A 27,415-nucleotide genomic window follows, 5' to 3' on the forward strand; every position below is an offset into this window, starting at 1 on the left:
AGACTACATAAAGTCTCTATGGAGAGCTAAGAAAATCACCATTTAGGTTATATGCAACTGCATATTGGAATAATTTGGTTAAAAAAAACCCTTATGAACCAATGCAACAGCGATATTCACTAGACACTACTGTTGGAAATGAGCTTTACAATTCTGTTGGGGGTGGAGGGGAGAGAAAACAATGGAGGAGGTAACACTGTTCAAAAAGAAATGTACTTGTACTTATGTAACTGTAACTCCTCTTACATCACCTTTACAATAATTTTTAAAGCCTTATAAAATGCAAAATGATTCATCATTACCAAGTAATGTGGAACAGACAATCCCCTTTTTTATTATTCTAACCCAAACACCTTTATGACAGGACTTTTCATTTTTCATTTGATTTTTAAAATTTTTATTTATTTTTATTTTTTGGTCAATAGTGGGGCCTGAACTCTGGGCCTGGGCGCTGTCCCTCAGCTCTTCAGCTCAAGGCTAGTGCTCTACCACTTGAGCCACGGCACCATTTCCAGCTTTTTCTACTTATGTGGTGCTGAGGAATCCAACCCAGGGATTCATGCATACAAGGCAAGCACTCTACCACTGATCCACTGTCCCAGCCCTGATTTTTTTTGTTTGTATTTGGTGGTTTCTAGGGCTTGAAGTAAGGGCTTGGGTGCTATCCCTGAGCTTTTCTGTTTAAGGCTGGCATTCTACCACTTGAGCCACAGCTCCACTTCTGGGCTTTGGGTGGTTAATTGAAGAGTCTCATAGACTTTCTTGCCTTAGCTGGCTTCAAATCACAATCCGCCAATCTCAGCCTCCTGAATAGCTAAGGTTACAGATGTGAGACACATGCCCATCTAAAAGCTTATTTTTCAAAACAAAGTGTATATGTGTACTTTTAGTAGTTTTATGGATACATAGTTGAATACAAGAAATTAACTTATATATATATATATATATATATATATATATATATATATATATATATAAGATAAAAGAAAAAAATAAAGTCTGGTAGAACTTGTTTTACCTCTAGAAGGCATTTTCCAAGCCCCCCAAATTATATCATTATAGAGGAATTTTAAATGGGAAATCCTACTGGGAAAGCTGAATGAACTGAAAAAGCTTGAGGATTTCCGGTATAGATTGTGGGTAATATGATGATTCAAATACATCCCCTCCTAAGTTCTAATGTGGCCTCTAAAGTGAACACTAGCTGGAAAGATCTATCTTCTAGAAAGATTTTCAGTGTACTGCTTTTGTTAAATATCCAAAGAGACAGATGCAAACTTTTCAGACTAAATTTTTATATCAGCATTTTATTTTAATAATGCTCTATATCCTGACCATGCATCATTAATGAAAAGTGTGCTCCTTTGAACCTTTAGAGGAAAATACACATTTTTCTCTGAGATATTTCCACCTACTAAAGGTATTCATATATTAGCAATTTAATAAAATGTTATGAAAATCTATGACATACATACACTTCCTTGGATTTAAAACATTTGAACCAGGACAAGTAAAAATGAAAAGTTGTATCATTAAAAGCAAAGCTCTACTAATAGAATGATTTTTGGAAAGTTGAATAACTAAATGAAAATCACAAGGTTTTTTTCCCAATTAAATGTTGTAAAATTTATAACCAATCAATTTTTACTGAAATTCAGACTACAAAATTTACAAGTCAGTTTGAGGTAACTTTAAAGAAGTTTGATTCCATTCTTTAATATAAAAAAACAACCACCATATTTAGCCGCCAATAAAAACTGATGAATTCAAATCTTATTTTGCTTTTTATTCAATATCAGAGAGAAAGGGTAAATATATCTGTACACACTTAAATATACAAACATTTGTCTTACATATTCATATGTGGAAAGCTTTTCTAGTTGGTCACATTTTAAGGATATTCTTATTAAAATAATGAGAATTACAAATTGTTGGAGGTAAAACACAGCCATGTTCTCTTGAATCAACTGAACCAGTAGTTCTTGCCTTCAAGTGATCTTTGCCTTCCTTTTACTGCCCCAAAACTGGAAAACTAAGGTGAAAATAAAATGGTGTTTCAATTCTTATAGTAATTCTTTTTTTTTGGTGGGGGTCCAGTCGTGGGAGCCTGAACTCTGGGCCTGGTCGCTGTCCCTCAGCTCTTCAGCTCAAGGCTAGCTCTCTACCACTTCAGCCACAGTGCCACTTCTGGCTTTTTTCCTTTTGCTTATGTGGTGCTGAGGAATCGAACCCAGGGCTTCATGCAAGAAAGACAAGCACTCTACCACTGAGCCACCTTCCCAGCCCTCTTATAGTAATTCAATCAAGCCTATTAATAGGCCTCTCTATTTGCTAATCTTAGGTAAAATTCAACAACTTTCAAATTGGGTTACCGAGAAAGAAATGAATTTCACAGTTGGAAAGGGGAATAGTAAAAACCAGAAGAAAAGAAGTGGTGGAAACAAAAATAAGTAAGAGATGATGCCCGTTTTTTTTCTTAATTGTACTCCATTGTTTTGGGGTTCAGTGAGTTCCCTGACAATCTGTGCAGCTCTACTCTGAGATTTTCCAACTTAATGAAAGCTATTAGTGTATTCAACAACTTAATAAGATGGCATAAAAATCTGTACTACAAATAACACTTCTTTGGTTTTAAAATACTTGTAACTGGGTAGAAATGAAAAGGTGTATCGTCAAAGGAAAAGGTCTATCTACTTTATCTACCAGATGATTTTCAGCAGGCTCCTGTTGAAATGACTGGTATGACGAAACCAGCTACTTCCTGGGCATTTAATGGTGGGCAGTGGTAAGGGAGAGGCCTGCCAATAGAGTACGGGCCAGACTTGGGGGTTCTACTCCAGTCTGAATTTATCTCAATGTAGATGTTCTGTGTCTTTAGAATCCCTCAAGGTGCAGATGTGTGCTAGAATTCCCAGATCAGGTTCTCCCATTTTGTAACGGCCAATTGGATTGGTTTTAAACAGCATGAGGAGGAAGAGCCTGACATCAGCACTGGCTGAGGAAGGTTATGGGGATTCACTCAAGACCTACACCATGTCTGAAAATTCACCTTTTGCAGGTGGCCAAAGCTCATCCTAAAAGAGGATGGGTGGATTATGCTGTGGCCAGGGACATCTGGATCCTGTTCATACTGGCTGCGTGTATTCTTGCCTTCCACAATTAGGAAACATTGAAGTCACATCTTAATATCAAAGAAACCTCTTGAAAAGTAGCTATGCCTTATAGAGCAAATTATTTTTTTAATACTTCAAGCAAGTTTTCCAAGAGAGAAAAACTACTAGTGATACAAGTTACTGCAATTTTTATACTCACATATATAATCCAAGGTGAATAAATGATATCATAACTGAAATAGCTTCATAGACCTGATAAAAGCACACACTGGTTTTCACAATAAATGAAGTATTGTTATATTACAAATACAGATTGTATTCTTTAGACTGCTAATATGCTTGTGTGTGTGTGTGTGTGTGTGTGTGTGTGTTTGTATGTGTATGCCAGTTGGGGGCTTGAACTCAGGGCCTGGGTACTGTCCCTGCACTTTTTGGTTCAAGGCTAGCACTCTACCATTTCACCTACAACTCTACTTTGGGCTCTTTTTTTGGTGGTTAATTGAAAATAGGAGTCTCACAGACTTAACCAACCTGGACTGGTTTTGGACCACAATCCTCAGATCTCAGCTTCCTGAGTAGCTAGGATTACAGGCATGAACCATGGACACTGGATTGTTAATCACTTATTTATAAGGGATAAAGAAAATGTGTGCACTCTTTGAACATATGCACAATTGTTTGCTCTTGTGTGTTAATTTTTTTCTGGTGGCACTGGGGTTTGAACTCAGGGCCTTATGCTTGTTAAGCAGGTACTCTATAGCTTGATCCATACAGCCAGCCCTTTTTCTTCTTTTCTAGTAACTTTTCTTGCCTTCTACAGCAGTAACTCTCACAATGAATAGATAGGTAAGCTGTGTGATTTATAAAGGACTGGTCATTTAATTTCATATTTACTTAGATAAATACTGACTTTGAATTATGGGCTCCAAAGTAGACCTTCAGAAATGTTTGCTATTTTTGATATAATAAATAAAATTTTATTTCATAATATTAAAGAGCCAGTACTTGTACAGGGCCCCCCAGGAGAGATCCTAAGGCTGTGAGTCTGTTGGAGTGTTGCTATGATTTGCTTTCTCTCCAGACACCGAATGCTTCAGAAACTGACCAGTAGCACCAATGTATAATCTTGATCGCATGGGCCATTTCTGAAAAAAATAATTTTTAAATAAGAATCCAGTACTTAGTACAACATATATAACATATTCTAAAAATTCCAAATGTCTTTCATGTAACTATCATATGGCCAGTGATGATTATAATCACGAACCCCAATAAACAGAAAACTCCTAAATGCAAATAATAAAGTAAAATACTGGTTAAAACTATAAAAATAACCATGTATATGTGGACAAGAGCTACAAGAAGTCAGTGAAGAAATAGTGTAGAAAAAAATCTAGTTAAAAAAAATTTTTGTGGTCAGTTCTAAGGCTTGGACTCTGGACCTGGACACTGTCCCTGAGCTCCTTTTGCTCAAGGCTAGTTCTCGACCACTGGAGTCTGAGCACCACCTCCAGCTTTTTCTGTGATTAACTGGAGATAAATGACTCACAGACTTTCCTACCCTGGTTGGCTGCAAACCTTGATCACCAGATCTCAGCCTCTGGAGTAGCTAGGATTATAAGCATTAGCCACCAGCACCCAGCTTACTTGAAATATTTTAATTTCAAACTAAGCCTGAAATGAAATTAAAATGTAGCGCTAAAGAATAAGTGCTCCAGAGGTACATGCAAACAGAGGCAGGTTTACATAGCAGCATCCCACCTAGCAATGTGTGATCCTGAATTAAATGTGTACTTCCTTTATGAAAAAAATAAGTGCTCAATTTTATACTAAATATACATGCAATGATACTGGAATGATGCAGAGAAGATTAGCATGGTCCCTAAGAAAGGATGATAAATTCATGGCACAGTCCATACTTTAAGGCTCTGATGTTCTAGTACACACTGGGGGGGGGGGGGTGACAGATAATGATAATGTACTTTATAATTCTAAGAAGCCTGAAGAAAATTTGAAACCTTGTATATTTTTAAGACCTTGATATTTTGAAAAAATAAAAACCTTGAAGACAAATTGAAAACCTTGAATAGTTTTACCACAAAGAAATGACAAATGTTTAAAGAAATAGATATGCTTAACCTGATTTGAATCCTGTGTAGTATACACATGTGTTGTATTGCTATATTACATAAATATATACAACTCATATGTGTAAATTAAAAATTTTATATAGGGAGACTAGAGACATGACTTACATGACTTACATGCTATCCCTGATTGAACAAGTCATGTAAGAGTGCAAAGCCTGAATTCAAGACCAGTATCAACACCAAAAAAGAAAAAAAGTATAAAAGTGTAAAAAAGAATAAAAGTGGGCAGAAGAAGACTGGAAAGTCTATTTATATCCACTAAAAGTTTCATTTTAACATCTCCAAATGTGATGTGTGACTTTGCTCCTGGGTAGTTCAGTTCTTTTAAGATTCTGGCTGGTACTTCCTATATATACCCAAATAAAATACAAAATTGTGTTACTGGAAATTTAAAAATAAACTAGTCTTATTTAAAAATAATCTAGCATGCATGAAGCCTTGGGTTTGATTCTTCACTACCACATACATAGAAAAAGCTGGAAATGGTGCTGTGGTTCAAATGGTAGAGTGCTAGCCTTGAGCAAAAAGAAGCTCAGGGACAGGGCCCAGACCCTGAGTTCAAGCTTCCGGACTGGAGGAAAAAAAGATATCTGGTTTGTAGTGTTTTGTTATGGCAGTCTCAACAGACTAAAACATTGTCTGGGCAGAAATAGTCTAGGGCAGAAATCAATTTCAGGTACAAGATTTCTGGCCCTATTATAAGCCAGCACTCACTATCGTATAACTTTGCCCCATTTTTATAAGCATAAAAAATTTCATGCACAAATCTCAAATGTAATTTGGAAATTATGTAAGTTAAATTCACCTAAAAAAAAAAAGGAAAATATTACTGAGTGCTCCTTGCGGATACTGAGATCCTATGGTGTTGAGAACTGCTTTAAATTAAGTTAAGGACATAAGTGAAGGAATCTATTCCTTACTTCTTTGCTAGGACATATGTAATTTCCTTTATAAGAACTTTCTTTTATTTGCAAAAGGCTTATTCAATTACTTTCTATTTATTAAGTAATTATTTTTGCAGTACTAGGTGTTGAATCCAAGGGACTTGCAGCATATGTGTTCTAAGACTAGCCCTTTTGTTTTATTCTTCTTTTTCTGAGAATAAGGCTTGGCAACTTTACCTGAGCTGGTCTTGAACTCAAGATCCTACTGTTTCAGCCTCCCACAATGCTGGAATTACAGCTTATTCAACTGAATTAATTTAGATGCAGTTTACTGTATGCAAAATAGTTTTTAAGAGTCAGAAATTATCATATTGATTAGATTACATGTCACTAGAATATCAAAAGAAAAAATAGTTGACTGATCTACTGTCTACTTTCCAATGTTTCTCTCACTGTGTAGACTGATACAATCCTGAACTCTGCTTCCCCTTCTCATATTTAAAATCAGGTAGTGTCATTAAGCTTAGAAAAAACTAGTAAACTTATAATTAACTGGAACTGAACCTGAAACTGAAGGTCTTAGAAACATATTCTTGGTCTAATTATATGACCACCAAATAATATAATCTGATGTTTATTTTTAATTATTATTTTTGTATGTTATGAGACATGCTTAAGGGGCACAACAATGAATAAAGTCATCTGCTTTGCTTTTTTCTCACTACAGAAGTCTGAAATATATTCCTGTTTTTCCAGAAAATCATTGCCCCTTGAACCATAGGTGCTGACTGAAATAGTTGATGTCCCAAAGGAATAAAAGTCCTAGGAGCCCAGTCTCTTACGTCTTCTGATTTAACTAGAGACACTTTTTTCTTTTTGATGCCAGAGATAGAGCCCAGGGTTTGGCTACCACTGAACTACCCTCCAGTCTTTTGAGATACAGCAGATATCCCTAACAGTTCTAACATACTCACAACATTGGTAATAGGACTGATGCTTAAAAACTGTGAAACTGAAGTAAGAGTATGTGAGTATGATGGCTGTGTTTTATATGTATGTAACTAGAATAATAAAACCCATGAACATTTATTAACAAGTGGGGGTGATAAAAATGAGTAATAGAAGGGGTGAATCTGACCAATTAGATGTGAATGGAAATACCACAATAAAACCCCTTTGTACAGTTAATATATACCACTACAAATCTATTTGGTCATCATGGTATGTTTTAATAACACTATGTCATAAGTCAGAAAAAAAAGTCATTTTAGCATACATACTAGGCTCTAATAGTTTACAATAAACCATTAGTTTTCCAAAATGTCAAAATGAACAGAATTACTTTATTCCTTTTCATTAAAGATAGACAGTGTCTGTGAAAAACAAAAAGATGTAACAGGCAGTTTTCATTATATGCTAAACCTCCACAGCACATGGTGACAGTGTGATTGAGGCAAATACAATATTCACCCTTACAGTATTGTACTCATGTTTCTACTTTTGTTTTCATCTCACTAATGTGTTCATTTACAGCAACAACTACAGCTGACTCATGATCATATTAACTGTCCTAAAATAGTGTGTGGTTTTAAAAGTCAATTCTTTGATGTTGAACAGCAAGCTCTTTTTAAATTTTCTTTTCTTCTTTTTATCTTGTTGGTGTGAGTCCTGGGATTTGAACTCAGGGACTGGGTGCTCTCCCTGAGCTTTTGTTCCCCAGGACCAGTGCTCTACCACTTGAGCCACAGCTCCATTCCTGGTTTTTTGGTGATTAATTGAAGATAAAATCTCTCAGACTTTCCTGCTGGCTTCAAACTGTGATCATCAGATCTCTGTCTTCTGAATGGCTGGGATTACAGGGATTAGCCACCAAGGCCCCACTAAATTTCACTTTTAAGAGATAATCTTCACCCTTTGTACAAATTCTAAAGATAATAAAAAAATTTGACCTCTAAAAATAAAAAAGATCATCTTCTGTTTTCTACTGCTGTCTCTACAGATATCTTTTAAAATCACAATCATTGATTCAGAGGATCAATAAGATTTAATTTTTCTTATAATAGTTAAAACTATAAAACATTGGTACATGAATAAGGTACCAAAAAGCTTTCTATGCTTATTTGTTACATCTAACACTGGTGCTTCTAACATTGCTCATTAAAAAACAAAACACTTGACCAAACTAAGGTGAAAATTTACTTCTCATTTTGAACTTTATCTCCCAGGAACTATTTAACATATGCTTTCTACATTAAAATCGATTTAATATTAAAATAAACCTTCTCGGAAAACACTGCAAATGTTATGTCAAAAGAAATCAACATTATTAGTGTTATATTTGAATACCAATCTAATGCCCACTGTAACACAAAATCATTAATTAGAATGAGTGAGATTCATTCTGCTGAAATTTTTATATAATTTCGTGAATAGGATGGGGTCTATCATAAATAATGGTATTTCACATTTTATACTTAATATTTGAAATAGTTTGTCTATTATCATGTTGATTACATTTGCAAAGTAAATTTGGTTAAACTCTACCCCAGAACTGTAAATACAGTTAATATTAGGTGTGCTTTATACATTTCAACAATAATTCATCGTTAATTATTAAACTCTGAGGTACTTAAAACTAAGTCCTAATTCTATGTATTAAAAAACTTTAGAATGATGAAAAAATTCAAAAATATGGATTAAACAAGTATATCTTACTCATTTTTAATAGTATGCCAGCTCAAATACAAGATTTCAAAACAAAGCTAGAGGAAAAGGTAATAAACCACAGTCACATACATCATTATATGTAATAAATATAGATAAGCATACATTTACATAGACAGCAGGTGTTAAATCAGTCATACATTACATTAAGAATTATGACCGTTTTTAACTATATGCAAAGAAATTATATAAAATAAATTCTCTTGGCTATTTACATTGCAAAATTTATAGTATTTAATCAAATTACTCAACATACATGCCAATCTGACAATTGAGTAAAACATTACAGTCTTAGGTTCTTGGTAGCTGTCTATTCTATAATGTTTAACCTTTAAGTAGCTGAAATGTTATTCCACAGGGATATAGTATGATCTCGTTGATTCTTACGGGAAAAAAAAATTTAACTTTTCCTAGGATTACTTAGGGTCAATTCTATGGCTACGTTTAATTCGTGAAACCTTTGGAACATCCCATGAAAAATACAATGGAAATGTAATTATGTAACTAAAACAGCCTTCTAAAGGGTTATAAATATAACAAATACTATTGATTACCAGGATATGTAACCAAGTCCCCCGTTTCTCACCTTGAAAGGTGGAAAATTCCTAGGTTGCCATTCTGTAACAGGCCGAGTCCCCTACCCTGGCCATCCCAGGTTTAAACGTCTCGCCCAACGCTTCTGCTGTTTCTCCTAGCGGGGACCTTACCCACGGTGCCAGCGGACTCAGGTCGCTTTCCAGATCTGTCGCCCACATTCGTTACAGGGAGAAAGGAGCTTGGCGGCCTCTGCCCAAGCGGTGAGAGGCAGGGCGGCTCAGGGTGTGCCGGCGTCCCCAGCCCCGCCCCGCAGTGCGCCCTGCCCGCCTACCTTGACCGGGTGCAGGTAACCTTCGCCTCGCAAGGTGCCCAGCCCGGGATCTGCCGACGCCTCGGCGTCGTCCTGCAGGCTGCGGGTGAGGTGGGCGATGTAGGTGGTGGCCAGCAGCAGCACATCCAGCTTGGACAGTTTGGTGTCGGGTGGCACCGACGGCAGCGTGCGCTGCAGCTCCAGGAACGCGTGGCGCAGGGTCTGCACGCGGCTGCGCTCCCGCGCTGCGTTCGCCGCCGCCGGCCGCCCGCCGCCCGAGCGCGCTCCGACCACGACTCCGGGGCCCGCCGGCCCCAGGCTGGTTCTCACTGGGCTCGAGTCGCGGGTGGTCAGGGCTGGAGACGCCGGCTCAGCGCGGGCGCTCAGGGGGCTGCTCGCCGGGCGGCCGCGGTCCATGGCGACGTCTGGCACCGCGCGCGCTGCAAAGGACGGCAGGCGAGGTGAGGGGAGGCGGGCGTTCGGCCACGGGCACGCGAACGCGCTCCCGCCGCACGCCGCCCCGCCGAGTCGGGCTCCTGGACGGTGTGTGTGTGTGGGGGGGGGGCTTCCCGGGCTCCCCGTAGGACGAGCAGGGGCGCGGTGTCGCCTTGACTTCTAGGGGCACACAAGGGCCCGGACTGCGCTGTCCCCGGGAAGGAAGCGTTCCCCGGCCAGCCGCGGGGGAGGTGTGCGGGCCGAGGGGCCAGGAGGACGCGCGTCCCTCCGGCCGTTCGTCCCGAGGCCGGGAATTTCCGCGGGAGGAACGGGGAACGCGGGCCTCTCCCCTGGGGGAAGGCACCGCCACCGCTCTGGGCCCGGGGACCTCACCTTTCCTGGAGCGGCTGTGAGTGCGGACTCCGAGGTGTGAGCGCGCCACGGGCGTCCAGCCGAGTCTGCGTGGCCAGGGCCCGCGGGCTCACTCCATCCCCGTCCGGCCCAAGCCGAAGGCCACTTCCAGCTCTGCCGGGTGCGTCTATTATGTCCTCGCTCGAGGCCAGGCGAGCGAGGCACGGGCGGCGGGCACGTCCGGCGGAGCTCCGTACTCAGCCGCGTGCCTGCACTGGGGGCCTCCGACTAGGTGTGGAGCGTCCCGAGGGCCAAGGGACGGTCATTAATTACGGCGCCCGGCGGGGGGCGGAGCGGGCGGGCGCCGGGCTCCGCCCCCCGCGCTGCGCCCAGCTCTCCCCGCGCGACCCTCCAGGCGCGGGTTTGGTGGATGCCCGCGGGGCTGGTTCTGCCCGGGGCTGAGCCCTCTTGGCTGACCGCGGTCCTGCGACCTGGGCCCGCCCTCACCCCAAGCCCTCGCGGTCGGTGCCAAGCCTGGGCGGGGACGCTGCCTCGGGGCCGAGGGCCAAGAAATGAGCGCCTCGTCGGGGCGCTCCGTGTGCTTGTCCCGCAAGGTGAGGGGACTGCTGCCCACCGCGCTCCCGCTCCGAGCCCGCGAAGATTCCTCTGTGGCACGCTAAGACATCTTCGCACAGCAAGGGATGGAGGCCGTCCCTCTCCCGTGACAGACCCCGGCCGCAGGCCCTGGTGTTCCCCGGGCTACCCCGCTTTCGTTTCGTTCGCTGGTTCTGCACGGGAGCGTAGCTTGCAGGGGTGCGGGGAGAGTCCGAGCGATAGGAGTGGACCCCAAACCTGCACCGCTGCCGCTGCCGCCCGTCATGGACCTGCCTCCGTCTAAGGTGACTTCTTAGGGGCGGAACAAGTTTCTAGCAAAGTAAGGACGACACTCTCCAAACAATGTGAAAAGGGGGATAGAGTCTCTTCTGTATGGGGGTCAAAACAATACCAAAGTTAAAATGTCACGGAAGAAACGACTCTTGTATATGTTTTTTGTATACCTTCCAATAGCTTTCTGTCTTTTCAAATTGGAAAGTAGAGCATAATAGTGTCACTTGCCATACTAGAACAGTCCAGTTCAAGGCACAAATTATATTTAGTGAATCAGAGCCATCTCCGGGCTACCATCCCAGTTGCCATTCTGTAACTAGATTAGTACCTTAGGGGGAAAAAAAGTACACCCAAATTCCTTTGGTTCAAAAAGGACTTAAGAAAGCAAATCTTTATTTTCCAGTAAATTGCGTGCAAAGAGTGATAAACACAGATCGTTGAATTTGCATGTGGAAAGCAAAGTCTCCCGTTCTACAAAGAAGCAAATCAAACAAGAACTTAACTCATATACTGAGACACCGTTTAACCACAGACCCTTCAAAAGATGTTGCTCAGTTCTATACAGTGAGGAAATCAGACCACTTGAGGATGATATTACTCCTTTTCCACAAACACATTTTCATTTACTTTTGGGTTTTGGAGAAGGTGAGGTTCATGTATATCATTTTTTGTTAGCAACTTTTCAGATTCCTTCAAAGAGAGATTCCTGTATTTATATGGAGAAAATGGAAATAGTGTTTAATTGTTTTAAAAATGAAAATATCCTCTCCCCTCCCCCCCCCAGCAGCAAATATAATCTGGTACACAGTAACTATAGTCAAGGCTAATGATTAGCTCCCTCCATCTTGCACCCTTGGCATGTCCCCTAGGCGTTTCTGCGGGTAGGGTGGAAAGATAAAAAGGCTCTTCACCTCCAGCAGCCAACTGAGTGTCCTGTGCTGCAGCCACTGCTTCTTTTGTCCTATCTTTTGCCACTCTGTGCAACAGTCTCCCTAAAGCCCCCAGCAAATCTAAGTGGTCCTAGCTCCTGAAACAAACCACTATTTGCAGTTAAAGACAAATTTTGAAAATAGTATCTCCATGATTACATCAATAATTAGTAATGGATGGCACTTATTTATAACTTTACGTGTACCAAATGCTTTAGAGGGTTTTCTCACTTAATTTTTACTAAAACTGAGGACTTTGCATTTTACAGTTGAGAAAATAAAGCTCACGGCAATTAGGTAATTAGGCAATTTTGTTCATATAGCAGCTAGTAAATGGCTGAAGCAGTGTTTAAATGAAGCAGATTGATCATAACGTTAGCGCTGTTTGTCATACTGACCTACTTAATATTTGTGTTTTATACTTTGCAAAGAATTTTTTATCATCTTAAATAATTTGACTCCGTATTAGCAGTCTAAATTACTGTTTCCCTATCTTTCTTTGATATTCTTAATAATTTGTTAAGGTTGTCTTTAAAAGCTGGGCACAGTGGCCACACTTGTAATCCTTGCTACTCCGGAAACTGAGATTAGATCTCAGTTTGAGTCCATCCTGGGCAAAAAGCTCCTAAGACCAACAGAAAATGCTGGACATTATAGTGCAAACCTGTCATTCCTAGCTATGACTGGTTTTGACAAAAAACAAAATCCTATCTCAAAAATAACTAGAGCAAGCTGGGCGCTGGTGACTCACACCTGAAATCCTAGCTAACTTAGGAGGCCAAAGGCTGAAAGGATCATTGTTTGAAGACTGCGCAGAAAAGTCTATGAGACCCATCTCCACCTAACCAGTGGAAAAGCTAGAAGGATAGTTCAACTGGTAGAGCACCAGCCTTGAGTAAAAAAGCCACACAAGATCATGAGTCCCTTAGTTCAAGCCCCAGTTCTGGCACACACACAAAATAACTAGAGTAAAAAAAGAGCTGGAGATGTAGCTCAGTCAAGAGGGTACCTAGCAAGTATAAAGCCCCACATTAAAGCCCCAAGCTGAAGTTTTAAAATACCTTTAAAAATGTTTTTATAATGCAAAATATAGTGAAAATTATGTATAATAAAAAGGTTTTGTTTACATAATGTATATAAAATATAACATGTATATAATTATATAGTTATATTTTATATAAATTGTTTTATCCAATGTATCAATTGCAGTTTTTCTTCACCATTCTACTATTTCCCTCACTATTTAAGGTATAATATACATAGTTATATTTACCTTTTTGAGTGCATAGCTCCATAGGTTTTGATGAGCCTCTGTAGTGCTGTTACCACCACAATGAAGACACAGTATCTCCTCCAAATTCCTTTGTACTCACTCTTTGTAGTTAACCATTTGTCCTGCTTCCAGTTCCTGGGAACTACTACTCTGTCTTCTCTACATTAGTTGTCAGAATCTCATATATATATATATATATATATATATATATATATATATATATATATATATATATACACACACATACACACATATATATATATACATATATATGTATATAATATACGGTATGTAGCCTTTTAACTCTAGTTCTATCACTAGCATAATGCCTATGAGACATATCCATATTATTGTGTCAATGGTTCATGCCTTTTCATTGGCTAGTAATATGCATCTATACAATAGATTGTTTATCCCTAGGTGAGATACTTTCGGTTTACTTTTCACTTTGTGGGTTGGCTGGGGTTTTTTTTTTTTTTTTTTTTTTTTTGGGTTGTTGTTTTACTACTGGGACTTGAACTTAGAGCTAGAGTGCTCTTCTTTAGCTTTTTCGTTCAAGGCTAGCACTTTACCACTTGAGCCACAGGTTCACTTCTGACTTTTTTGTTTCCTGGTTCTAGGGCTTGAACTAAGGGCCTGGGTGCTGTCCCTGAGCTTTTGTGCTCTAGGCTAGTGCTCTACTACTAGAACCATAGCATCACTTCCAACTTTTTGGTGGTTAATTAGAGGTGAGAGTTTCACATACTATGCTACCAGGACTGGCTTTGAACCATAATTGTCATATCTCAGCCTCCTGAGCCGCTAGAACTACAAGTATGAGCCAACAATGCCTGGCTTCACTTCAAGGTATTTTTCTGGTTAATTGTAGATTAAGAGTCTCACAGACTTTTCTGCCTACGCTATCTCTGCATCAAAATCCTTAGATCTCAGCCTCTGATAGGAGCCACTGATGCCTGGTTCTTTTCAGTTTTTAATTACATATAAACCATTATAAAAGGGCTGGGAAGGTGGCTCAAGTGGTAGAGCGCTAGCTTTGAGGTGAAGAGCTGAGGGACAGTGCCCAGGCCCAGAGTTCAGGCCCACGACTGGACCCTCCCCCACCCCTAAAAAAAAAAAAACCCATTATAAATATTCAGGCACAAGTTTTCTAAACTTAACTTTTCATTTCAATTGGAAAAACTACCTAGGAAAAGTGGGACTGCTAGATATGGGTACATGTATGCTTTACTTTGTAAGAATACATAAAGCTATTAGTGACTATTTTATTTTTTCATTTCCCTTAGAAGTGAATGAAAGTTCTAATTGTTCCATTAATCATAGCTAGTAATTACTAATGTCTGTCTTCTTTTCATCCTTTAATATATTTTGAATATACTAAATATATTTTGAATATATTTTTACAACCTAGATATCTTGCTTGCCAGCTAGTCCTGTTTCTTAAATTCATGTGTACTACCCACACCATTCTGGAGCCATGTATCAGCAGTTGCCTTTAGCTGGTTATGCTCTGCCAAGTTCACCTTAGTCGCCTTCCCCTACTTCGTATACCTGTGTGTATGAGAACATGTTTCACAATTCTTAGTGGAGTACTTGAGAGGTGGGTTCCTATGCCTGTGCTTCTCCAAGCCTCATTTTTCCTATCTGTAAACAGCACTGTTGTTGATAGTGTTGTTTTACTAAAGGGTGTAAGTATTTTAAAAAGATAAAAGCTAATAGAGTTCTTTAGAATTATGTCTTGTTCAACTCTTGTTCACAATCAAGCCATTGATTGAGAACAGAAATCACAAAAACTAGTGTAATCTGTTCAAACTAAAAACTTTTTGGAGGGAGGTGTTCTCAAAATACAATTTAAAATGTTTTTGAACCAAGACAATACATTATTTTACAAATGTAAGATTTTATCCACTTCTAATGCATTTGCAAAACATTCTACTTCAGCTTTATTGCACAATATCTATAAGATAACTAAAAATACTTTTATGTTGCTTACGTCTATTTTTTTTTTAGGGATGAAGTGGGCATCTTATTTTCTAAAGTCAAAATGTTAACACCATTCCTACATTACTGGTACATATTAAGTTTATTTTCCTTATGAAATTAAATAAACTAAGGTTTTACAAAACAAAAATAATATAAAGTTATTTTTGAGCTTTGCAAGTGAGTTTAACAACATCCTATAGTTTGTGACTAAAAATATTCTCTGAGTTTTAAAACTTATTTTTAAAACTCATAAATCTTTTGTTATTACTGTTCAATCAAAGCACTGGTCAAAGGAAGTTATTTGAACTATTAAAGTTCAATTTTTAATATAAAGAAACCTAATGTTTCCATATTTAGCAAGATATACTAGGTATTATAGAAATACTTATATAGTATATACCTTATATAAAATATACTTTCTTTGAATTATGAGTCCCAGAGATTCACATTCCTTACAGGTGTAGAAACTAAAAGCATTTAACCCAGCTAGCAAGTTATTTTTTTATTAACAAGAGATGGATCCACTCTATCAACATTGTATGGGCTTTAGAGATAGATAAGTAATAAATTAACAATTTGCTTTTTTCACTGTGCAGTGTTGTTCAGTATTCTCAGTGGATCTTTATACACAGTATATAAATGCATTTAATGTCCATTTTCAGATTACTATGGCTCAAGCATCTCTTAATGTTTTTGAAGAGAGGAAACACCTGTCAGAAGTATTTACTGTGACAAATACAGAAAAAAAGCAATAATATGTACTTTTGTTTAATACCATATATTATTTTTAATTGAACAGTGAAGGAATTTGTTCAAAAGCAGCTTTAAATAAAAAGTAGTTTGACCTAATCTTTAATTAAACTGTACATTGATAGTATCAAGTTCAGTTTGAGGGTCAGAAACAACGTCAAGGAGTCTGACTTTTTCCTCCCTGTAGGGAAAGCAGGCTTGTATAAATACACACGAGCACAGACTGCATGCGTTTGTGAAAGAAGTGGAAAACACTCTCTGTCTCTCGACAGATGTTGCCTCACTGTGTTCCTCAGAGGACATAGGCCAGCTGTGAGGGGGAACACATACTTTGAGATTTTGGATTGGACAGTCTAAGCTGTGCAGTCTCCTAGCCTTGAGTGTTCAGTACAGACTGTACATATGTACATATGCTTCAGCTTATGCCAGTTCATTCTTTCCCTTAAAGCCAACAGAAGGGGCTGCTTCTGTCAATTTTCTAGAAACTAAAATCTGATTCTCTGTTTTTTAAAAAATTATTTATTTTACTTTATTTTTTTCCACAGCTGAGGACCAAACCCAGGACCTTGCATATGGCTGGTAAGTACTGTAACTCTAAGCTATATTCCAGCTGGATATTTTGTGTTTAATAATTTCATGACCTTTCAGCTTTATTCTCATCTCTTAGCTCTATGTTAAATTACTAAAATGTTAAAAATATGCACACCCTGAAAGAAATCTTCATCAAGAGCTGGATGAAATTCCATAATGCATTTAGTAGTGTACTAAAAATAGAAATATAACCTTTTATTAGAAGCATGTAGTAAGATGTAAATCTTTGGGGATACTAAAACAATAATTAGGCATGCCTGAAGTGAAAATGCTACCTAAGGAAATAATAGACATTTGAAAGAAAACACTTATGTAATACTTTTCAGAAGATAAAGCTGAAAACTCAAAATTGAACATACTCACTGACTTCTCAAAGAAAACCTCATTGTCCTGGCTCCATTTAGATAACTTACCTTTTCAGTGTAGAAGAACTTATTGCATCTAAGGTATTTAATGTTCCTAGTTAGGCAAATGAGGATTAAATGCTTGATTTGCTGTTTCATCACTCTGGTCCTGGTGATCTCAGCTTTCCTCAGGAATATAGAATGTGTGTGGGCCACTACTGATCTACTTCAGTGTGTGCAGCAATATACAGAATTCACCAACTTTGTGTGTGTGTGTGTGTGTGTGTGTGTGTGTGTGTGTGTGTGTGTGTGTGTGTGTGTGTGTGTGTGTGTGTGTGTGTGTACTGAGCCTTGAGCCTTGGACTCAGGGACTCATGTTCTGCATTTTTTTTTTGCTCAAGGCTGATGTTCTACCATTTGAGCCATACCTATACTTCCAGCTTTTTGCTGGTTAACTGGAGATAAGAGTCCTACACTTTCTGTCTGGGCTGGCTTGGAATGATAATCTTCAGATCTTAGCCTACTGAGTAGCTAGGATTATAGGTATGAGCCACTAGCACTCAGCTAGAATTCACCCACTTTGTTTTCTAAACCTGTACATATTATTTATTGTTTTGTTTTCCACCTTATGAAATAGAAGTAGTACTTCTCAAAGAAAAAAGACATTAAGAACACTGTTGTGGAATAGATACCAAGTATAAATCTTCCAGCAACTATCAGGAGTTCTGTGGACAAAATGGCTATGGTTTGGATAATAAAGATAATGTATGTTGTAGAAAAGCAGTAAAGCATATTCCCATATATCTCTCATTTTATTGTGAATGAATAAGAGGCAAGACCCAATTAAGTGTATTCCAGACTCACAATTCTGAGTCTCTTCCTGATAATCTACAGCTATCTGAAAAACTACTAAAGCAAAAAAAAAGCACTGCCTAGAAAGCAAGAGGACATGATTCCAAACCCTAATACGGCAAAAGAAAAAAAATAAAACATCTCTGATCATTCAGACATCTTTTTTTCTGGTACTTTCCTAAGTCATCTCTCCTACCTTAGGGAGTATATCTAGTCTGTAACCCCAAACCGTTCCTGAACAAGCTATCTGGGATAACCAACAGTGAACTCTGTGTGTGTGTGTGTGTGTGTGTGTGTGTGTGTGTGTGTGTGTGTGTGTGTGTGTGTGTGTGTGTGTGTGTGTGTGTGTGTGTGTGTGTGTGTGTGTGTGTGTGTGTGTGTGTGTGTGTGTGTGTGTGTGTGTGTGTGTGTGTGTGTGTGTGTGTGCAGTGCCACTTCCGGTTTTCTAGTGGTTTATTGGAGATAGGAGTCTCACGGTCTTTCCTGCCCGGGCTGGCTTTGAACCGCGATTCTCAGATCTCAGCCTCCTGAGTAGCTAGGATGACAGGCGTGAGCCACAGGCGCCCAGCTAGTTCTCATCTCTTTAAATATGATAAACCATATGAATATTTGAAGGAACCTACCCCATATCTTCAGCAGTTGTAGAGTTATCTTCTAGAGAACTTTCAGAAGATGCATTTCTATTTGCAAGGTAGTTCTGTATGTCAGAGAAAAAGACTAATTTTGGCTTACCCACATGTGGGTAATAAACAGGAACTATGTGATGCATTGTTTCAAAGTTGCCTGTAGCATAGAAAGAATGAAGAACATCTTGTTTTGAAACTAATAAATTGTTTTTAAAAAGACATACATAGTAGTTTAAGTCATCTTAAGATTACATTTTATGAAATAGAATTTATAAAGCTTAGCTGGATGCCAGTGGCTCACCCCTGTAATCCTAGCTACTCAAGAGGCTGAGATCTGAGGATCATAGTTCAAAGCCAGACCGAGCAGGAATGTCCATGAAACTCTGATCTCCAATTAACCACCAGAACACCGGAAGTGGTGCTGTGGCTCAAGTGGTAGAGTGCTACTAGCCTTGAGCTGAAGAGCTCAGGGACAGCACTCAGGCCCAGAGTTCAAGCCCCAAGATTGACCAAAAAAAAAAAAAAGCTTAATGGATTCACAGTAACATTGGTTACAAAATATCCAAGAGAAAACACTATAGATAAAATGGGCAGGCCAACACTAATACAAATATTGACTGCCTTGAATTTTGCTGTTTTGAGTTCATTTTTTTCAAGTGTTTAACTACAGGTTTTTAAAAAATATCCTGTAGCTTTTAATTTATGTATTTACTTTTGTCTTCATAAATAATAAAACATCCTTTGCATAACCAACCCATACAGTATGCTGTTTACCTGTATACATATGGATAAATGTGTTGTACATCACACACATGTATCCATGGGTACCGCTTATTTTAAGCCCAAGAGCAACACTTTGTTTAAAAGAGGATGGCAAATGTGCAGGGAGGGGGAAAAAGGATTCATAACTGATCAAGGAAGAATAAGTATTCTTTTTTTTTTTTTTTTTTGTCGGTCGTGGGGCTTGAACTCTGGGCCTGGGCGCTGTCCCTCAGCTCTTCAGCTCAAGGCGAGCACTCTACCACTTGAGCTACAGCGCCACTTCTGGTTTTCTGGTGGTTTACTGGAGATAGGAGTCTCACGGTCTCTCCTGCCCCGGCTGGCTTTGAACCGCCATCCTCAGATCTCAGCCTCCTGAGTAGCTAGGATTACAGGCGTGAGCCACCAGTGCCTGGCTAAGAATAAGTATTCTTGAGAATTGGACAGATGACTTTCTACTGCAGTTAGCCTTCACTGAAAGTTTTAATTGAGCTTAAATTCTATTTTCAACATAGTATCCATTTGAATCTATTTGAAAATATATTTGAATACACCTTCTAAATTTTTGAAATTATTTCATGATATATTCTTATTTCCCATTCATTCTAAAAATCATCCTTTTCCAACAGTAGATTTTGCTAACTTCCCTCCACACTGAAGGTAATTTCAAAGCAATAGAGTCTTATTGTCCTTAAGTCTACAATTCAGTGGTCAATGCCATGGTTCATTTTATCTATACGGTACATCTCTTTATCAGTCTATCTTTCTGTGGAGATATAGATTATTTCCTTATCTTGGCTATTGTGAGTAGGTGCTTTAGTGAACATAGGTATGTCAATGTTTCTTGGCAATCTTGAATTCATCTTTTTCTGAATAATACTCAGAATTGAGACTTCAGGATCATGTGGGAGTCACATGTTGTTTCTTTTTTTTTTTAGGAACCACCATAGAGTTTGTCATAATTATTGCATTATTTTGCATTCTCATGGACAGTAGATAGGGGTTCCATTGTCTTAGCAAACCTTGTTGCTTCTTTTCTTTTTTTAAAAATTATAGCCATCTTGGAGGTAGAATGTGAAGCTCTTCATAGTTTTGATTCACATTTCCAGATGACTTGATAGTGGCATGTACATATTGGCCATTTCTATGTCTTTAGAAAAATATTAACTCAAATCCTTAGTCCACTTTTAAAATTATGTTAGTAGGGTTGTTTTTTTTTTTTTTTTTTGCGTTGTACCTTCTCCTCCATCTCCTTCTGTTCCTGCTCTTCCTCCTTCTCTACCACCTCCCCCTCATCTTCCACTTCCTCTCCACCTCTTCCTCCATAGCCTCTTGATCTTCTTTTCCCTTCTGTTTTTTCCTTCTCCTCCTCTTTCTCCTCTTCCTTCCTCCTCCTCCTACTCCATTTCCTCCTCACTAGGAAGCTATCTATCTCTTAGGTCTTTTGCATAGGGCTGGTGGTCTATCACTTGAGCAAAACCTCCACTCTCAGCATTTCTGCTTGTTAATTGGAGTCTTATAGACTCTCATGGTCCACCTGGCTTTGAACCATGATCTGTGAATTGCAGCCTACTGAGTAGTAGTTAAGAATAAAGTTGTGAGTCACCAGCTCACATTTTGTATACTGTTTTAAAAATTACAAGGAGGGCCAGGCACCAGTGACACATACCTGTAATTCTAGCTTCTCAGGAGGTTGAGATCTGAGGATCGCAGTTCAAAGCCAGCAGGGGCAGAAAAGTCCCTCTGAGACTTTTATCTTCAATTAACCACAATTAGAAGTGGCACTGTGGTTCAAGTGGTAGAGTGCTAGCCCTGGGCAAAAGAAACTCAGGGATATAGTGCTCAGGCCCTGAGTTCAAGCTCCAGGACTGGCAAAAACAAAACAAAACAAAACAAAACAAAAAACAAACCCTGAATAGACAGTAGGTCTCCTTGTCCTTGTAATTTTTTTGTTAGTTGTGGGGCTTGAACTCAGGGCCTAAGTGCTGTCCTTGAAACTCTACCACTTGAGCTATGCCACCACTTCCAGCTTTTTCTGTTTATGTGGTACTGAGGAATCAAACCTAGGGCTTCATGGGCTGGGAACGTGGCCCAGTGCTTGCCTTGCATGCATGAGGCCCTGGCTTCAATTCCTTAGTACCACATAAGCAGAAAAAGCCAGAAGTGGCACTGTGGCTCAAGTGGTAGAGTGCTAGCCTTGAGCTGAATCGCTGAAGGACAGTGCCCAGGCCCAAATTTCAGGCATTTTGGGATCATATGTTAGTCATACTAACCTTTTTAAAAAATAACAGCCATCTTGGCAGGTATGATTTGATTTCCTTATAGTTTTGATTCATATTTCCTGATGACTTAATTACATTGCTTGTACAATTTTCTCATTTCTATTTCTTTGGACAAATGGTAATTCCAAGCTTTAGCCCATTTTTAAAATAAGGTTGGGATTTATGTTTGTTGTTTTTTGTTGTTGAGTTGGACAACCACCACATCCTCCGCTGCCTCCTCCACCCCCACAGCTACTCCCCACCTTCCATATCATACTCCTTTTTTTCATGCTCCTCCTCCTCCTTGTATACTTCTTTGTCTTTCTCCTTCTCATTGCCTCACTGTTAGCCCTTAACCTTTTTGGCTTAGGGCTGGTGCTCTATAATACAGCCAAACCTCCACTTCAACATTTTTGCTTGTTCACTGGTGACTTTATAGTCTCCTGCTTCAGGTAGCTATAAACTATGATCCTCAGATCTCAGCCTTTTGAGTAGTCAGGATTAAAAATGTGAGCCACCAGAGCCCATGTTTGGTGATTTTTAGAAAAATTTTTAGAAAGAACATGTAAAGCTGGGCACTGGTGGCTCACGCCTGTAATCCTAGCTACTCAGGAGGTTGAGATCTGAGGATCACAGTTCAAAGCCAGACCAGACAGGAAAGTCCGTGAGACCTTATCTCCAATTAGCCACTCAGAAAACTGGAAGTGGTGCTGTGGTTCAAGTAATAGAGTGCTAGCCTTGAGCTGAAGAGCTGAGGGACAGAACCCAGGCCCAGAGTTCAAGCCCCATGACCCACAAAAAAGAAAGAAAGAAAAAGAAAAGAAAAAAAAGGAAGAAAGGAGGGGAAGAAGGAAGGAAGGAAGGAAAGAAAGAAAAAAGAGAGGGGGGAGGGAAGGAAGGAAGGAAGGAAGGAAGGAAGAAAGGAAGGAAGGAAGGAAGGAACATGTAATAAGAGCCCTACTGCCTCTTTACATTTCATTATCCAGAACATTATTGTTGACTTCAAATACATTGTTGTAACATGTATCTCTAGACTTTTCTAGCTTCACTGAGGAAGCTAGAGGAATGCTTGATTAATAACTCATTGCAAGTAAAATCATAAACCATTTGTTTTTTGGTGACTGACATCATTCAGGTTGATTCTTGTTACTCAGTGCAAAAAGCTGAGTAATATTCTGCTTCATTTTATATATCTTCTTCATTTTCTGAATCACCTTACTGCTCTGTGGACATTTACACTGTTTGAGAACGTTGGGTATTATTTAGTGAACATAAGTGTTTCAGTGTTTCTTGGCAATCTTCATTTTTCCTGAATAATACTCAGAATTGACATTGTAGGATCATATGGTCATCATATTATTCATTTTGTATTTGAGGAACTTCCACAACCTATGTCCTATGGTAGCAATATTTTGCATTACTATTGACAGTAGATAGGGGTTCCATAATCTTCTTATCTTATCAAAGTATGTTCTTTTTTTTTCTTTAGTTATAGCCATCTTGGCAAGTGTGATTCTACCTCATTATAGTTTCCTTCACATTTCCTGACAACATAATTTTATTTCTTGTACAATTCTGTCTTTTCTTTTTCTTTGGAGAAATGGAAATTGCCATTGTTACTCCATTTAAAAAATATTTGGCATTTTTGTTGGTTGTTTGTTCTTTAGTTGGACCACCTCCTTCTCATGTTCATCTTCCTCCTTGTCCACTTCTTCATCTTTCTCCTCCTTTCCTCCTCCTCCTCTGTAGCATACTGCTACCTCTTAGTGTTTCACTTAGGGCTGATATAGTTTCGTTGAGCCATACCTCAACATACCTTGCTTGTTCATTGGAGACTTACAGTCTCTCCTGTTTCAGGTAGCTATGAACTACAATCCTCAGACCTTGCCTCCTGAGTAGTCAGGATTAAAGATGTGATTCACCAGAGCTCATCTTGAATGAGTTTTAGAAAGTTTTAGAAAGAACACATAATAAGTGCCCTACTGCCTTTACAATATTTTCAGTATCTAGAACATTACTGTTGGCTTTAAATACAATACTGGAAAACATATTTCTAGACTTTTTCTGGCTTTGCTGACTGAAGCTAGACGAATGCTTGATTAATATCTAATTTCACAATACTTTACCAAGTGCAACCATAATCCATTTGTTTTTGTCTGCCATATCAGTGAAAGTTGATTCTTATTGTTTCTCAATGCAAAAGGCTGAGTAATATTTTATGTATATATTCTCCATTTTCTGTATCTACTTACCTCTCTGTGGACATTAGATCTAAATGTCGATATTGTGAAATAGATCTTTAGTGAATGTAAGTGTGCCAATGTTTCTTGGCAATCTTGATTTCATTTTTCTGAATAATACTCCAAATTGACCTTGGGGAATCCTATGGTAGTCATGTTCTTTTTTTTTTCCCAAGGAAGCTCCATAGAGTGTTTCATAATGGTAGCATTATTTTGTATTACCATCAACAATAGATGGGGATTCCATTTTCTCCATATTCTTATCAAACTGTGTTCCTTTTCATTTCATTTTTTAATAATAGTCATGTTGGCAGGTATGATTTGATATCCTTACAGTTTTGATTCACATTTCCTGGTGACTGAATTACATTGCTTGTATTCTTTTGCCATTTCTATTTCTTTGGAGAAATGTTAACTCTAATCCTTAGTACATTTTAAAAATCAGGTTTTTTTTTTGTTGTTGTTGTTGTTGAGTTGGACCACCATCTCCTCCTCCTCCTCCTTTTCCTCTTCTACCTTATCCTACCCTCCTCCTCCTCCTGCTCCATCACATCTTCCTCATGGCCACGCCTCCCTCCTCATCTTTCTTCTACTCCTTTTCCACTTTTTTTTGTCTTTCTCCTCTTCCTTCTCTTCTCCTTGTCCACTTTGTCACACTGCTAGCCTTTAGCTTTTGGCCTAGGGGTGGTGCTATGTTTTTGAGCCAAATCTCTACTTCAGCACTTTTGCTTGTTAATTGGAGGCTTATGGTCTGTTGCTTCAGGTGGCATTGAGCTACGATCTTCAAATCTCAGCCTCCTGAGTGGTTTGGATTAAAGACGTGAGTCACCAGCACCCATCTTGGATGAGTTTTAGAAATTTAGAAAGAGTACTTAATAAGAGCCCTTCTGCCTTTACAATATGTTGAGTATCCAGAATGTTATTGTTGACTTCAAATACATTGTTATAAATGTATTATATAAATGTATCTCTAGGCATTTTCATATTTCACTTGTGGAATAGCTGTTTAGTGAATCATTTCTAGATAACTTAAGCAAACAGAATCATAAACCATTTGTTTCTCTGTGTCTTAGCATAACGTGCTGAAGGTTGACCCTTATTGTTACTCAATGCAACATTTCTTTATCAAAAGGCTGAATAATGTTTTATTTTGACTATATACTACATTTTTATGTATTTGTCTCTCTGTGAACACTTTAGGTATTTGTATATCTTGGCTATTGTGAAGAGAGTATTATTTTTATTTTTTTATTTTTTATTTTTTGGATCTGGTCGTGGGGCCTGAACTCTGGGCCTGGGCACTGTCCCTCAGCTCTTCATCTCAAGGGTAGCACTCTACCACTTGAGCCACAGTGCCACTTCCGGCTTTTTTTTTGCTTATGTGGTGCTGAATCGAACCCAGGGCCTCAGGCATGCAAGGCAAGTGCTCTACCACTGAGCCACCTTCCCAGCCCGTGAGCTTTAGTGAACATAATAGTGCCAATATTTTTTGGCAATCTTGATCTTTTTCTCTTTCTGAATACTAATCAGGATTGACACTGTGGAATCATATGCTACTCGTATTACCCCGCCCCCCCCTCCCCCACAGTTTTTAAACTAGTTAAGCTATTTTGTATTTACATTGACAGTAGATAAGGGTTCCATATTATCCATTTTCTTATCAAACTATTTTCCTTTTTTTAAACAATAGCCATGTTGGGAGGTATGATTTGATCTCATATGTTTGATTCACATTTCCTGAAGACTTAATTACATTGCTTGTACACTTTTGTCATTTCTATTTCTTTAGAGAAATGGTAAGTGCAGTCCTTAGTCTAGTTTTAAAATTAGTTTGCTATTTTTGATTTTTGTTTTGTTGTCTGTTGCGCTGCATCACCACTACCACCATCATCATCACAGTTTCCTCCTATTCCACCTCTTCTTCCTACTACTCCTTTTCCTTCCACCACCACATTCTCCTCCTCTTCCTGTTCCCCCTCCTGCTCCTTCTATTCATCAAATCTCCCTTTTCCTTTCCCCTTCTCCATTTCTTTTCTTTCTCTTCCTCCTCCTTTCCTCCTTCTCTTTGTCTCACTGGTATGCCTTTGCTTTTTGTCTTAGGGATGGTGATCTATCATTGAAGCAAACCTCTACTTTAGCACTTTTGCTTGCACATTACAGACAGTCTCTCCCGTTACAAGTGTCTCTGAACCATGATCCTCAGATCTCAGCCTCCTGAGTAGTCAGGATTAAAGATGTGAGCCACCAGAACCAATCATGGATGAGTTTTAGAAATGTTTAGAGAAAACACTTAATAGCAGCCCTAATGTCTTTACATCTTCAGTATCAATAACATTATTGTTGGCTTCAAATGCAATGTTGTAAAATATATCTATAGATTTTTTTTCTAGAGGAATTACTGCTTAGTATCCATTTCAAACATACCTTAGCAACCTGAATATAAACCATTTGCTTTTTGGTAACTGATATATCACTCAGCCTAAAGTGCTGAAGGTTTATCCTGATTCATATTCAATGCCATATTTCTTTACCAAAAGGCTGAGTAATGTTCTATTTTCATTTTATGTATATATTTTTCTATATATATTTTTTCTCTATATATGTTATATTCTATGTTCATTTTATCTATATACTCTATTTTCTTTATCTGTTTAGCTCTATGTCCATTTAGGTTGATTGCACATCATGGTTATTGTGAATACAGCTTCAGTGAACAAAAGTGTGCCAATGTTTCTTGGCAATCTTGATTTCATTTTTCTTCATAATGCTTAGAATTGGCATTGTGGGATCATAATGGGTAGTCATAGTTTTTTTTGAGGAACCTCCACAGAATTTGTCATAGTTGTTATACTATTTTGCATTCCCAAGGACAGTAGATAGGAGTTCCATAGTTTCAATATCTTTAGGAAACTATCATCCTTTAATAGCCATCTTGACAGGTATGATTTAATTTCAATATTGTTTTGATTCACATTTCCTGATGATTTAATTGTATTGCTTGCACACTTTTGTCATTTCATTTTCTTTGGAGAAATGGTAACTGCAATGCTTAGTTCATTTTTAAAATTAAAATGCTATTTTGTTTTTCCTTTGCTTGCTTTTGAGTTGGAATACCACCTCCTCCCTCTGCCTCTTTTCTTTTTCCTCTGCCTCCTCCACTTCCTCCTCCTCCTCCTCCTCTTCCTCCTCTACATTATTTGGAGTAATGTTAGCTCAAATCCTTAGTCCCTTTCTGGTATTTTTGTCTTTTTCTTTGTTATCTTCCACCTCCTCCTCCGCCTGTTCCTGCGCCTGTTCCTCCTCCTTCTTCTTTTCTTCCTCTTCCTCTACTTCTTTTTCTTTTTCTTCCTTTCCTTCTCCTCCTCTTCCTTGCAGAATTCTTAGCATTTTTGCTTAGGGCTGGTGTTCTAGTACTTGT

At 38.8% G+C, this 27,415-nt stretch overlaps 2 protein-coding genes and 1 pseudogene across 5 annotated transcripts in view; 1 reads left to right on the forward strand and 2 right to left on the reverse strand.

Annotated features, from left to right (window-relative positions):
* Positions 1-1,760: 1,760 nt before the first annotated feature.
* On the reverse strand, positions 1,761-10,785 carry Tcf24 (transcription factor 24). Its single transcript, XM_069991788.1, has 3 exons — positions 10,547-10,785; positions 9,740-10,158; positions 1,761-4,258 (listed from the first exon to the last, which is right to left on the reverse strand). Exons 2-3 carry the CDS (start codon positions 10,133-10,135, stop codon positions 4,145-4,147), a joined length of 510 nt encoding a protein of 169 aa, XP_069847889.1. The 5' UTR covers positions 10,136-10,158; positions 10,547-10,785; the 3' UTR covers positions 1,761-4,144.
* LOC138806373 (U6 spliceosomal RNA) lies at positions 4,938-5,036 on the forward strand (annotated as a pseudogene).
* A 978-nt stretch (positions 10,786-11,763) lies between the features above and the next one.
* The window catches only part of Ppp1r42 (protein phosphatase 1 regulatory subunit 42), a 53,697-nt gene continuing 38,045 nt past the window's right edge, over positions 11,764-27,415 (reverse strand). For all 4 annotated transcript variants that reach the window (XM_069990871.1, XM_069990869.1, XM_069990872.1 and 1 more), the window contains 2 exons: positions 18,735-18,894; positions 11,764-12,098 (listed from right to left, as the gene is read on the reverse strand). In XM_069990871.1, coding sequence (XP_069846972.1) covers positions 11,987-12,098; positions 18,735-18,894 — 272 coding nt within the window. In that variant the 3' untranslated portion in view covers positions 11,764-11,986. The remainder of the gene's footprint in view (positions 12,099-18,734; positions 18,895-27,415) is intronic.

The sequence above is a fragment of the Dipodomys merriami genome, unplaced genomic scaffold, assembly GCF_024711535.1.
Source record: "Dipodomys merriami isolate MVZ:Mamm:240054 unplaced genomic scaffold, mDipMer1.0.p SCAF_4, whole genome shotgun sequence".
In the NCBI taxonomy this organism is placed as follows: Eukaryota; Metazoa; Chordata; class Mammalia; order Rodentia; family Heteromyidae; genus Dipodomys; species Dipodomys merriami.

Bases quoted from the DNA above. Each gene is read 5' to 3' on its own strand.
- Tcf24 (XM_069991788.1), bottom strand. From the start codon at position 10,135: ATGGACCGCGGCCGCCCGGCGAGCAGCCCCCTGAGCGCCCGCGCTGAG. The intron at 4,259-9,739 runs GTAGGCGGGCAG...TATTTTTTTCAG, and splicing joins GTTACCTGCACCCGGTCAAG to AAATGGCCCATGCGATCAAG.